The sequence below is a fragment of the Phocoena sinus genome, chromosome 5 (assembly GCF_008692025.1).
Source record: "Phocoena sinus isolate mPhoSin1 chromosome 5, mPhoSin1.pri, whole genome shotgun sequence".
Taxonomy (NCBI): Eukaryota; Metazoa; Chordata; class Mammalia; order Artiodactyla; family Phocoenidae; genus Phocoena; species Phocoena sinus.
Genome location: NC_045767.1, coordinates 125,710,813 through 125,725,064, shown reverse-complemented (window position 1 = coordinate 125,725,064; position 14,252 = coordinate 125,710,813). Strand labels below are relative to the sequence as shown.

Sequence of the window (14,252 nt, the reverse complement as noted above, 5' to 3'; positions counted from 1 at the left end):
ACCAAGCCTGAGCTTTTCGTAAAAATGTAACCATAAAATTTTGAGTAGATCAAAATTTCTTCGGAATCCTGAAAGGAACATGGGTACTTATTACTATATTATCAAATCAAGAGCTTCTCAACATTGAAAATTTCTAAACCATCTAATATATGCTGCTTTCCACTTTTCTGCTTCTTAATATTACATGTTTGCAAGAAATGCAAACGTGATTTAAATGATGGAAAAGCAAACAGTAACAGTAATGAATGATCTTTAACCAGTATATTTTATGATCAATGGTATATAGCTCTGCTCAGTGAATATAAATAATCATTTACTTAATACTTCAGAGCAAGAGAGCATATTAAAAGGAAGAATTTTGTGAATTGGAGAGAAACTTTTGTTCTTTTTTGTTTTGTTCTTTTGTAGTTTTTTAATTAAAACGTACTTCTGATGGAGATTTTCCTGAACGCAGTTGATTTTTCTTAGTTGCAAGGCCATGTACCTGATGCCACATGCTTCCAGATATCATTATTCTAAGGTAGAGGGACCTATAAAAACAAACTTTTTGCAATGACTTCTCTCTGTCCTATCAGCTAAGAACCAATTTGATTTTTAAAATGCCAAGAAAATTTCTCTAATTTGTAATATATTTCAAGACAATGTATCCTAACATTTCTTGATATTAAGAATCACTAAGGCCCATAACAAAACAATACTCAGACTGTATTAAATAAAGAGTTGAGCACCAAAGTTGCAGGTGATCAGAGGAAAAAACCCCCAAACCGAGCAGTTCAATTCCATTCACACTGTTCTGATCTCACAGGAAAGCAAAGAGCTCTAATATGAGGCCTACAAATCCCCCCACTTCCAGTAGTTGTACAGATTGGAGATTTATGATAACAGGCAAAAAGACGCAATAAAGTAGTTTGGGCTTTTAAAACTCAGGTTTCATTATCTATCAAGAAAATAAAATGTTCACAGGATTGAACAAAAATCAAACAATAAAAGAAGTATCTTACTGCCCCAGATTCTGACCTGTCAACTGCTTGTATGTTTCTCAAAAAAATCCCAATGCATAGACAAATACATGTGCATTCTCTTTTTTCCATAATAAGGACATATTGCACACAATGTTCTGTACTTTGGTTTTCATTTCATATTTTATCTGAGAGATTTTTCTACAGCTTCACATATGGAGAAACCTCACTGTTTTACAAAGCAGCACAGTATTCCATCCTAGAGTTGATCAGCCCTTGATAGCCTAACTGCAACAAGGGTGCAATGGACCACCTTTCACACAAGTCTTTGCGCTCATTAGGAATTCTATTTTTAGATAGTTCCTAAACTTGTAGTTACTGAGTGAAAGAGTGTATACATTTAAATATTGATAGGTATTTTCAAATTGATCTTCAAAAAGATTACATCAATTTGCGACCTCATCAACAAAGTATGAAATACCCCTATCCCACTCCTTCATCAACACTGTATACTAAGAACTGTTCTGATCTTGACAACATTTTCTTAGATGCGTATTTACCATTTACATTTCTTTTCCTATACCTCCATTTTGAAACTCTGCTCAATTTTTTATACTGGGTTGCAGATCTTTTTCTTAACATATTTTAAGAGCTAGTAATATATTAATTAAATTAGCACTTTGATTAGTATATATCTGTCCCTTGGTTTTTGTGCTTTTCTTGCTTTATTTAAATTTAATAATGATTTTTCAAAAAATAATGTTTTCTTATAAAGCTTCTGGATTTTGTCTTCATTAAAAAAGCTTTGATCACCATTGAAACCAAACAACCAACCAAAAAATTGCCAAAATTTTCTCCTAGTGACGATGGTGATGACTACCAATGACAACAATGATGACAGTGATGATGATGATAATGATGATGATGTTAAGCCCTAACATCTAGAATTCAGTTTATTCTAGAGAATGATCTAGAACTCAAGCTTTATTTATTTATTTATTACTTTTCTAACTGCCTACGTTGTGGGTTTAAAAATCATCTTCAACATATTGTAAAATGCCTTAGATTTTATTTCCTAGTTTCTATTTTGGTCCTTTAATCTGTGTATCTTATTCTTTGCTATGATCAAACTTCTTTAGCCTTATAATACACTTATAAAAAGCTGGTATTTCCTTATTATGCTACTATTTTATAATTCTTCCAGCTATTTTCACAAATTATTTTTCATACAATGTTGGCGACTTTATGGATTCATTTACAAATAGCAAACATTTAAAAATATTGTCTTTCTATCTAAGAACAAGATATGTCTTTCTATTTATTCAAGTCATTCTATTTTTTTTGGTCTCTGAGTAGATTTTTTTTTGCGGTACGCGGGCCTCTCACTGTTGTGGCCTCTCCCGTTGTGGAGCACAGGCTCCGGATGTGCAGGCTCAGCGGCCATGGCTCACGGGCCTAGCCACTCCGCGGCACGTGGGATCTTCCCAGACCAGGGCACGAACCCGTGTCCCCTGCATCGGCAGGCGGACTCTCAACCACTGCGCCACCAGGGAAGCCCTAGATTTTTATATTCTTCTAAAATTCTACAAATTTCTTGATAGCTTTGTATCTACATTTTTTACATTGTTATTGTAAATTATGTATTTTATTCCATTATAATTTGAATCGACTGTATTTAGAAAAGTTGATGGGTTATGTATATCTTTTAGCAGCCACTTTTCTATATTCTCTTAATGTTTTTTCAATTTTTTCCTATGAAACTGCATACGTTTTCCAGATCTACAAAATCATATTTGTCCAAATGATAGTCTTCAACCTGCTTTATAATTTTTCTGTTTTTCAATTGTTTGTCTTGTCTAATTGCATTGGCTAGTGTGTTAAGAACAATACCAAATAATACTAGTATCTGTGGGTATCTCTGTCTTTTTCCTAAATCTAAAGGTAATCATTCCCCTGGATGCTCACTATCTTGTACAGTTTTGCATCAAAACAAAAGACAACAAAAATGTATGTTGTGTTCCACTCCAAATATGAATACTATGCAAGTATTAGGGCTGATAAGACTTTCCTTAGCTCTACTCTATTCCCTTCTGAACTTGAAACATGCCATATATTTTCATTTATAGTTGCTTTAAGAAGTATTTTTAATCATTGGTATATGCAATAGTAATTAATTTTATGTGGAAATAGTAAAAAATATATATATAATGCTTTATGGAGAGGAAATGTCTTTTAAAAAGAAAATAAAAATACACACACACACAAACACATACACACACACACATTACCAAGATAGCATAAAGCTGCTAGAGGTGCTCCGTATCAGAGCACTTTTGTCTTTATTTACAATCTTCCTATAAAAGCTTTTTCATTAATCTAGTAAAGACAAGCCTAAGTATGTTTATGACTCTCATTTTAGTTTTGTGATTTCTTTCTTTTCCTCTTACTATTAAAATGTGTGTGTTTGAAATCTTTACAAATAAATGAGCTGAAACAAATAAAACTCAATTCAGGAGATTTTGAAGACATCTGGTGGAGTTATTTACTGAGTAATTAGACCAAGAGGTGTAACAGACCAATTCCCTGAAGGAAGAGACCATACAGTTGGATACCCAGTTATTTCTATAGTCATCAGCTTGCATGCAGTGAGCATATTGATTCACAAATTGACAATTATGTAGAGCTGCCACCTGATTTTCTAAGACCATTTGTGTTACATAAGTATATGTCTCGCATGCATTTTTTTTTTAAAGATGCCTCTTCTCAGGCCTCTCACAGTCTGTTATATTTATGCTCCATCACCTAACAGCTCTTTATTATTAGAGACACTGAAAGCAGATTTCCTTCAAATGCTGGTCACTGCTTGCCCCTCATTAACCAACATTTGGATACAAATATGAATTAATTACAATTGAATTTTGAAAACATGTATCCATTTTGGTACGTAGAGATATTTATGAAAGAAAATGAAGATATTTAAATGCTTTCACTTTTATCATATTTGTCACTATTTAGCTTGGACATATTGATCAATAAAGTCTTAATTTTTAAAATACATGTCAATGTAAAATCACAGATCTAGAAGGGATGTGAAAGTTCAAATTGTTATTCTTCCTACTGGAGACCAAAAAATGTTGAATCTCTATAGAAAGATATATATCTTTTAAGTTTAAAATAACTCTAGGGGTTTCCAGAACTATCTTAACTTACCCATTGTGGAATAAAGACTTCCTATCAAGAAAGTTTCCTTTATAGCCAGTGTAAATCCCACCGTTTATTAAGATCTACTTCATCCTCTTTGCCTTTAGTATTTTACTATTAAGAATGATGTTTACAGAGCAATAAAGCCAGGAGTTTTAACAATGCCAGAAGCAAAGATACTCTGATGAAGACCCACCCAGATGGAGTCTACACCCACAACTTCTCTTTGTGGATCCCACAATATCACTATTCTCAATCACTCTTGATTTAACTTTAGCCAAGAATTAGGTAATTAGGATTCATTTTTAGATGTAAGTTAAAGGTACAGAATATTTTGAGTCTACCATGTTTACAAATTATTTAAGAATATCTAAGGGGAAACAATGCATGGAAATTAACATTTGACAGTCATGTAAACATCTACAATTTATCCTTAATTGAACATGTTCCTCAATCCCAGGATATTTAGACCTGACACCAGACTTGACACACAAGTGAAATTCAAGGTCATCTTTTACTGGGGTATTTATTTACCATAATTCAGTCTATTCACTCTCATTATTTATCTTCTTAAGCATGAACCATGCCTTAATTCTATGCAGTCTAACAGGAATCAAATCAAGATTTACTCATCACGTTTTACTTTGCAATGCATGGAAAGAGATCACCAAATCTTAACCAAACTGATTTAAAACTTTTTACCAAAGGATAGTAATTCTATTTTCAATTTCAATAATTGAAAGAACAATATGACAACATGCCAAAGTAGTAAGTGAATCCTAAACAGCAGTCCAAATGCAATGGAAAACTCACCAGAGGTTTCGTCTACCCTTTCATCTACTATGTGGTCCTTCTGATGAACCCATTCACTATTGCACTTGAAGTAGATCTGGGTGGCAGGACTGGCTTTACAATACAGGTTCACAGGCTTATTCTTCACAATATAAGCTTCTTCAGGCTCAATAAGGAAATGTGGCAGAGGCTCAGGTGGATCAGATGGAAAGGTTTCTGGGAGTTCATGAAAAAAGTCGTCCTCTGGTAAAACAAGAAGAAAGTGAAAAATGTTCAAAACATTGTAGCCATTTTCTTTTCACTTGCTACTCTTTCAAAAATAATGAAACTGTGGGTATTCATTAGTCAAATCCATTTCACCTGCCTTCATTAATCAAGGTCTACAAAAGACTTGCATGTCCTCCAAGAGCACCTTGCCTAAACAATAAGATGTTTGCTTGAGTCATTTTCCAGGAACTTGGAGTTAGCTGTGTCTACTCTGAGCTAAGCTGGTTAAAACTGGATAGGACCACTGACCCTTCAACTGGGCACACGTGAGTGTACACTGGGTGATCTTTTGACATCAGAGGGCTGAAAACTCCACCCTCAGATCTTGCAAAGGGCCTTCTTTTTTTGTTTTTTTCTTTTTGTGGTACGTGGGTCTCTCATTGTGGTGGCCTCTCCCGTTGTGGAGCACAGGCTCCGGACGCGCAGGCTCAGCGGCCATGGCTCACTGGCCCAGCCGCTCCGCGGCATGTGGGATCTTCCTGGACTGGGGCACGAACCTGTGTCCCCTGCATCGGCAGGCAGACTCTCAACCACTGCGCCACCAGGGAAGCCCAGGCCTTCATTTTTGAGTGAACAGAAGCCTGTAGATGAGTTACACCTGTGTGGAACAACAACTACTGCATCTTTTTCCAATCACCCTTCCCCATGCTCCCCATGCCTTAGACCACCCTGTTTCTTTATTTTTCCTCATAAATACCCCCAAGCCCTTGCCTTTGTGGAAGTGCTTCTGAGACTTATTCCTAATTTCCTTACTTGGCTGCCTTGTGAATAAACCCTGTCTTTCCTGCAAACCTAGGCATCTCTGCATTTTGACTTGCTGCATATTGGGCAACCAAACCTGGCTGGATAACAATAATGATTCATATATTATCTAGTTAAGTAATTTGAGGGCCTGCTATGAACTAGGCAGTATGTTAGGTCTGTTGACTGGTTGTTCAATTAAGGATTTAGATGATTATTCTCATTTTTACACATGGCAAAACTCAACATCTGGGAGGATAACTGATCCCAGTTCTGCTATTTACTACCTGAAAACTCAGGCGGTAAATAGCTGAACTGGGATCAGAACCCAATTTTGTCACCATCAAAAACTGTGATCTTCCCAACATAGCACTGCACCTCCCACTACACTGTGTTAGCCTTGAGAGCTGACAAAAGCAAGAGGAACTTCATTAGAAAAAATTATTTGAAAAGTATAAGGCTCGACCTTTAAGATGGCGGAAGAGTAAGACATGAAGATCACCTTCCCCCCCTACAAATACATCAGAAATACGTCTACATGTGGAACAATTCCTACAGAACACCTACTGAATGCTGGCAGAAGACCTCAGACTTCCCAAAAGGCAAGAAACTCCCCACGTACCTGGGTAGAGCAAAAGAAAAAAGAATAAACAGAGACAAAAGAATAGGGACGGGACCTGCACCAGTGGGAGGGAGCTGTGAAGGAGGAAAGCTTTCCACACACTAGGAAGCCCCTTCGCGGGCGGAGACTGCGGGAGGCGGAGGGGGGAGCTTCGGTGCCGCGGAGCAGAGCGCACCCACAGGGGTGTGGAGGGCAAAGCGGGGAGATTCCCGCACAGAGGATCGGGGCCGACTGGCACTCACCAGCCCGAGAGGCTTGTCTGCTCACCCGCTGGGGCGGGCGGGGCTGGGAGCTGAGGCTCGGGCTTCGGTCGGATCCCACAGAGAGGACTGGGGTTGGCGGCGTGAACACAGCCTGCAGGGGGTTAGTGCACCACAGCTAGACAGGAGGGAGTCCGGGAAAAGTCTGGAGCTGCCCAAGAGGCAAGAGACTTTTTCTTCCCTCTTTGTTTCCTGGTGTGCGAGCTGCAGCTATCAGCATGGATCCCAAAGACAGGTATGAGACGCTAAGGCTGCAGCTGCCATCACCAAGGAGCCTGTGTGCGAGCACAGGTCACTCTCCACACCTCCCTTCCGGGGAGCCTGTGCAGCCCGCCACCGCCAGGGTCCCGTGATCCAGGGACAACTTCCCCGGGGGAACGCACGGCGCGCCTCAGGCTGGTGCAACGTCACGCCGGCCTCTGCCGCCGCAGGCCCGCCCCGCACTCCGTGCCCCTCCCACTCCCCAGCCTGACTGAGCCAGAGCCCCCGAATCAGCGGATCCTTTAACCCCGTCCTGTCTGAGCGAAGAACAGATGCCCTCAGGCGACCTACACACAGAGGCGGGTTCAGATCCAAAGCTGAATCCCAGGAACTGTGTGAACAAAGAAGAGAGGGAAATCTCTCCCTGCAGCCTCAGGAGTAGCGGATTAAATGTCCACAATCAACTTGATGTACCCTACATCTGCGGAACACCTGAATAGACAACGAATCATCCCAAAATTGAGGCAGTGGACTTTGGGAGCAATGATATATATTTTTTTTTCCTTTTTGTAAGTGTGTATGTGTATGCTTCTTTGTGTGATTTGGTCTGTATAGCTCTGTCCTTTTTTCTTTTTTTTTTGGTTTATTTTTGTTTTTCTTTTAGTATAGTTTTTAGCACTTGTTACCATGGTAGATTTCTGTTTTGGTTTAGTTGCTCTCTTCTTTCTTTCTTTTCTTTTTTTAAATTACATTTTAATTTTTTTTACTTTTACTAACTTCGTTTTATTTTGCTTTTTTCTTTCTTTCTTAATTTCTTTTCTTCTCCCTTTTCTTTTGAGCCGTGTGGCTGACAGGGTCTTGGTGCTCTGGCCGGATGTCACACCTGGGCCTCTGAGGTGGCAGAGCCAAGTTCAGGACATCGGTCCACCAGAGATCTCCTGGCTCCACATAATATCAAATGGCGAAAGCTCTCCGAGAGTTCTCCGTCTCAATTCTAAGACCCAGCTCCACCTAGCGACCAGAAAGCTGCAGTGCTGGACACCCCATGCCAAACAACTAGCAAGACAGTAACACAACACCACCCATTAGCAGAGAGGCTGCCTAAAAGCATAATTAGGTCACAGACACCCCAAAACACACCACCGGACGTGGTCCTGTCCACCAGAAAGACAAGATCCAGCCTAATCCACCAGACAACAGGCACTAGTACCCTGCACGATGAAGCCTACAAAACCCATTGAACCAACCATAGCCACTGGGGGCAGACACCAAAAACAACGGGAACTACAAACCTACAGCCTGTGAAAAGGAGACCCCAAACACAGTAAGTTAAGCAAAATGAGAAGACAGAGAAACACACAGCAGATGAAGGAGCAAGGTAAAAACCCACCAGACTAAACAAATGAAGAGGAAATAGGCAGTCTACCTGAAAAAGAATTCAGAGTAGTGATAGTAAAGCAGAGTAGTGATAGTAAAGATGATCCAAAAGTCTGGAAATAGAATGGAGAAAATACAAGAAACATTTAACAAGGACCTAGAAGAATTAATGAGCAAACAATGATGAACAACACAATAAATGAAATTAAAAATTCTCTAGAAGGAAACAATAGCAGAATAACTGATAAGTTATAGCAGAAGAACGGATAAGTGACCTGTTAGATAAAATAGTGGAAATGACTACTGCAGAGCAGAATAAAGAAAATATAGAATTGAGGACAGTTTCAGAGACGTCTGGGACAACAATTAAATGCACCAACAGTTGAATTATAGGGGTCCCAGAAAAAGAAGACAAAAAGAAAGGGGCTGAGAAAACATTTGAAGAGATCATAGTTGAAAACTTCCCTAATATGGGAAAGGAAATAGTCACTCAACTCCTGGAAGCACAGAGAGTCCCATACAGGATAAATCCAAGGTGAAACATGTCAAGACACTTATTAATCAAACTATCAAAAATTAAATACACAGAAAAAATATTAAAAGCAGCAAGAGAAAAACAACAAATGACATACAAGGGAATCCCCATAAGGTTAACAGCTGATCTTTCAGCAGAAACTATTCAAGCCAGAAGGGAGTGGCAGGACATATTTAAAGTGATGAAAGGGAAAAACCTAAAACCAAGATTACTCTATGCAACAAGGATCTCACTCAGATTCGATGGAGAAATAATAACCTTTAGAGACAAGCAAAAGCTAGGAGAATTAAGCACCACCAAACCAGCTTTACAACAAATGCTAAAGTAACTTCTCTAGGCAGGAAACACAAGAGAAGGAAAAGATGTACAATAACAAACCCAAAACAATTAAGAAAATGGTCATAGGAATATACATATCAATAATTATTTTAAATGTAAATGGATTAAATGCTCCAACCAAAAGACATAAACTGGTTAAATGGACAGAAAAACAAGACCCATATATATGCTGTTACAAGAGACCCACTTCAGACCTAGGGACACATACAGACAGAAAGTGAGGGGATGGAAAAAGACATACCATGCAAATGGAAATTAAAAGAACAATGGAGTAGCAATTCTCATATCAGACAAAACAGACTTTAAAATAAAGACTATTACAAGAGACAAAGAAGGGCACTATATAATGATCAAGGGATCAATTCAAGAAGAAATAACAATTTTAAATATTTAGGCACCCAACATAGGAGCACCTCAAACCATAAGGCAAATGCTAACAGCCATAAAAGGGGAAATTGACAGTAACACAATCATAGTAGAGGACTTTAACATCCCACTTTCACCACTGGACAGATCACCCAAAATGAAAAAAAATAAGGAAATACAAGCTTTAAATTACACATTAAACAAGATGGACTTAACTGATATTTATAGAACATTCCATCCAAAAACAACAGAATACACTTTCTTCTCAAGTGTTCATGGAATGTTCTCCAGGATAGACCATATCTTGGGTCACAAATCAAGCCTTGGTAAATTTAAGAAAATTGAAATCATATCAAGCATCTTTTCTGACTGCAATGCTATGAAACTAGATCTCAATTACAGGAAAAAACCTGTAGAAAATACAAACACATGGAGGTTAAACAATACACTACTTAATAACCAAGAGATCACTGAGGAAATCAAAAAATACCTAGAAACAAATGACAATGAAAATAAGGTGATCCAAAACCTATGGGATGCAACAAAAGCAGTTCTAAGGGGGACGTTTATAGCAATACAATCCTACCTCAAGAAATAAGAAACACCTCAAATAAAAAACCTAACCTTACACCTAAAGCAATTAGAGAAAGAAGAACAATAAAACCCCAAAGTTAGCAGAAGGAAGGAAATCATGAAGATCAGATCAGAAATAAATGAAAAAGAACTGAAGGAAAGAGCAGCAAAGATCAATAAAACTAAAAGCTTGTTCTTTGAGAAGATAAACAAAATTGATAAACTATTAGCCAGACTCATCAAGAAAAAAAGGGAGAAGACTTGGGCTTCCCTGGTGGCGCAGTGGTTGAGAGTCCACCTGCCGATGCAGGGGACGCGGGTTCGTGCCCCAGTCTGGGAAGATCCCACATGCCACAGTGCGGCTAGGCTCGTGAGCCATGGCCGCTGAGCCTGCACATCTGGAGCCCATCCTTCGCAACTGGAGAGGCCACAATAGTGAGAGGCCCAAGTACGGCAAAAAAAAACAAAAAAAAAAAGGGGGAGAAGACTCAAATCAATACAATTAGAAATGGAAAAGGAGAAGTAACAACTGATACTGCAAAAATACAAAGGATCATAAGAGATTACTACAAGCAACTATAGGCCAATAAAATGGACAACCTGGAAGATATGGACAAATTCTTAGAAAAGCACAACCTTCCAAGACTGAACCAGGAAGAAATAGAAAATATAAACAGACCAATCACAAGCACTGAAATTGAGACTGATGGCTTCACAGGCGAATTCTATCAAACATTTAGAGAAGAGCTAACACCTATACTTCTCAAACTCTTCCAAAATATAGTAGAGGGAGGAACACTCCCAAACTCATTCTATGAGGCCACCATCACCCTGTTAGCAAAACCAGACGTCACAAAGAAAGAAAACAACAGGCCAATATCACTGATGAACATATATGCAAATATCCTCAACAAAGTACTAGCATTCAGAATCCGACAGCACATTAAAAGGATCATACACCATGATCAAGTGGGGTTTATCCCAGGAATGCGAGGATTCTTCAATATACGCACATCAATCAATGTGATAAACCATATTAACAAATTGAAGGAGAAAAACCATATGATTATCTCAATAGATGCAGAAAAAGCTTTCGACAAAATTCAATGCCCATTTATGATAAAAAACCCTCCAGAAAGTAGGTATAGAAGGAACTTACCTCAACATAATAAAGGCCATATATGACAAGCCCACAGCCAACATTGCTCTCAATGGTGAAAAACAAACCATTTCCACTAAGATCAGGAACAAGACAAGGTTGCCCAATCTCACCACTACTATTCACCATAGTTTTGGAAGTTTTAGCCACAGCAATCAGAGAAGAAAAACAAATAAAAGGAACACAAACTGGAAAAGAAGAAGTAAAGTTGTCACTTTTTGCAGATGACATGATACTATACATAGAGAATCCTAACGATGCTGCCAGAAAACTACTAGAGCTAATCCAAGAATTCGGTAAAGTATCAGGATACAAAATTAATGCACAGAAATCTCTTGCATTCCTATACACTAATGATGAAAAATCTGAAAGAGAAATTAAGGAAACACTCCCATTTACCATTGCAACAAAAAGAATAAAATACCTAGGAATAAACCTACCTAAGGAGACAAAAGACCTGCATGCAGAAGACTATAAGACACTGATGAAAGAAATTAAAGATGATACAAACAGATGTAGACATATACCATATTCTTGGATTGGAAGAATCAACATTGTGAAAATGACTATACTACCCAAAGCAGTCTACAGATTCAAAGAAATCCTTATCAAACTACCAATGGCATTTTTTACATAACTAGAACAAACTTTTCACAATTTGTATGGAAACACAAAAGACCCTGAATAGCCAAAGCAATCTTGAGAAAGAAAAACGGAGCTGGAGGAATCAGGATCCCAGACTTCAGACTATACTACAAAGCTATAGTAATATACTGGCACAGAAACAGACATGTTGATCAATGGAACAGGATAGAAAGCTCAGAAATAAATCCACACACATATGGAGAAAAGACAGCCTCTTCAATAAGTGGTGGTGGGAAAACTGGACAGCTATAAGTAAAAGAATGAAATTAGAACACTCCCTAACAACATACACAAAAATAAGCTCAAAATGGATTAAAGACCTAAATGTAAGGTCTGACACTATAAAACTCTTAGAGGAAAACATAGGCAGAACACTCTATGACATAAATCACAGCAAGAATCCTTTTTGACCCACCTCCTAGGGAAATGGAAATAAAAAGAAAAATAAACAAATGGGACCTAATTAAACTTAAAAGCTTTTGCACAGCAAAGGAAATCATAAACAAGTTGAAAAGACAACCCTCAGAATGGGAGAAAATATTTCTAAATGAAGCAACTGACAAAGGATTAATCTCCAAAATTTATAAACAGCTCATGCAGCTCAGTATCAAAAAAACAAACAACCCAATCCAAAAATGGGCAGAAGACCTAAATAGACATTTCTCCAAAGAAGATATACAGATTGCCAACAAACGCGTGAAAGAATGCTCAACATCACTAATCATTAGAGAAATGCAAATCAAAACTACAATAAGGTATCACCTCACACCAGTCAGAATGGCCATCATCAAAACAGCTACAAACAATAAATGCTGGAGAGGATGTGGAGAAAAGGGAACACTCTTGCACTGTTGGTGAGAATGTAAATTGATACAGCCACTATGGAGAACAGTATGGAACTTCCTTAAAAAGTAAAAATAGAACTACCATATGACCCAACATTCCCACTAGGCATATACCCTGAGAAAACCATAATTCAAAAAGAGTCATGTACCACAATGTTCATTGCAGCTCTATTTACAATAGCCAGGACATGGAAGCAACCTAAGTGTCTACTGACAGATGAATGGATAAGAAGATGTGGCACACATATACAATGGAATATTACTCAGCCATAATAAAAACAAAATTGAGCTATTTCTAGTGAGGTGGATGGATCTAGAGTCTGTGATTCAGAGTGAAAAACAAATCACTCTTTCACAGTCAGAAAGAGAAAAACAAATACCATATGCTATCACATATATATGGAATCTAAAGAAAACAAAAAATAAAAATAATGGTTATGAAGAACCTAGGGGTAGGACAGGAATAAAGACACTGGTGTAGAGAATGGACTTGAGGACATGGGGGGTGGGGGAAGGGTAAGCTGGGACGAAGTAAGAGAGTGGCATGGACATACATACACTACCAAATGGAAGATAGCTAGCTAGTGGGAAGCAGTTGCATAGCACAGGGAGATCAGCTTGGTGCTTTGTGACCACCTAGAGGGGTGGGATAAGGAGGGTGGGAGGGAGACGCACGAGGGAGGAGACATGGGGATATATGTATATGTATAGCTGATTCAATTTGTTATAAACCAGAAACTAACACACCATTGTAAAGCAATTACTCTCCAATAAAGATGTTTAAAAAAAAGAAAAGAAAAGTATAAGGCTCGTAGGTAAACCTTGAATCCTACGCAAGGAGCTGAGAAGAAATACAGAAATATGAATTAAAAATCTTTAAGCTCAGATTCAAATCTGTCATTATTTTCAAAAGATGCCACTTCACGGCATATTCATTCATTCAACCAAACATATTTATTAAGCTCAGAATTATTCTCAACACTGGAAATATAGATGGCAGCATCAAGTCAACCAGTATTAGTTACACAGTAGAGCCTAGAGTCTAGAAATGCTGTTTAGTCTTATTTGGAAACTATATCTCAAATTCCATATGTGTTATATGACTAGTCACACCAATTTTCATTACAATATTAATAATATTAGAGTAATAACATGAAGAACAGAAGTCTCATTTTTTATAGCACTGAAATTTATTAAACATATTTCTCCCTGCCTGCTGTCCCAACACCACAGAATAAACAAAATCCCAAAACCATCAGAGATATTTGCCCACTTTGAAGTATGTTTTCCTTTAACTTGGGTTCTGCATGATTCCTAGTAAAAGACAGAAAATAATAAAAGTGCCTTTAAAAACCCTATTATTATATTTC

The 14,252-nt window shown here is 38.0% G+C and overlaps 1 protein-coding gene across 1 annotated transcript in view; it reads right to left on the bottom strand.

Annotated features, from left to right (window-relative positions):
• The window catches only part of UNC5C (unc-5 netrin receptor C), a 188,479-nt gene that overhangs the window by 152,338 nt on the left and 21,889 nt on the right, over nt 1-14,252 (bottom strand). The window contains exon 2 of the mRNA XM_032632018.1: nt 4,974-5,195. Within this exon, the coding sequence (XP_032487909.1) occupies nt 4,974-5,195 (222 nt within the window). The remainder of the gene's footprint in view (nt 1-4,973; nt 5,196-14,252) is intronic.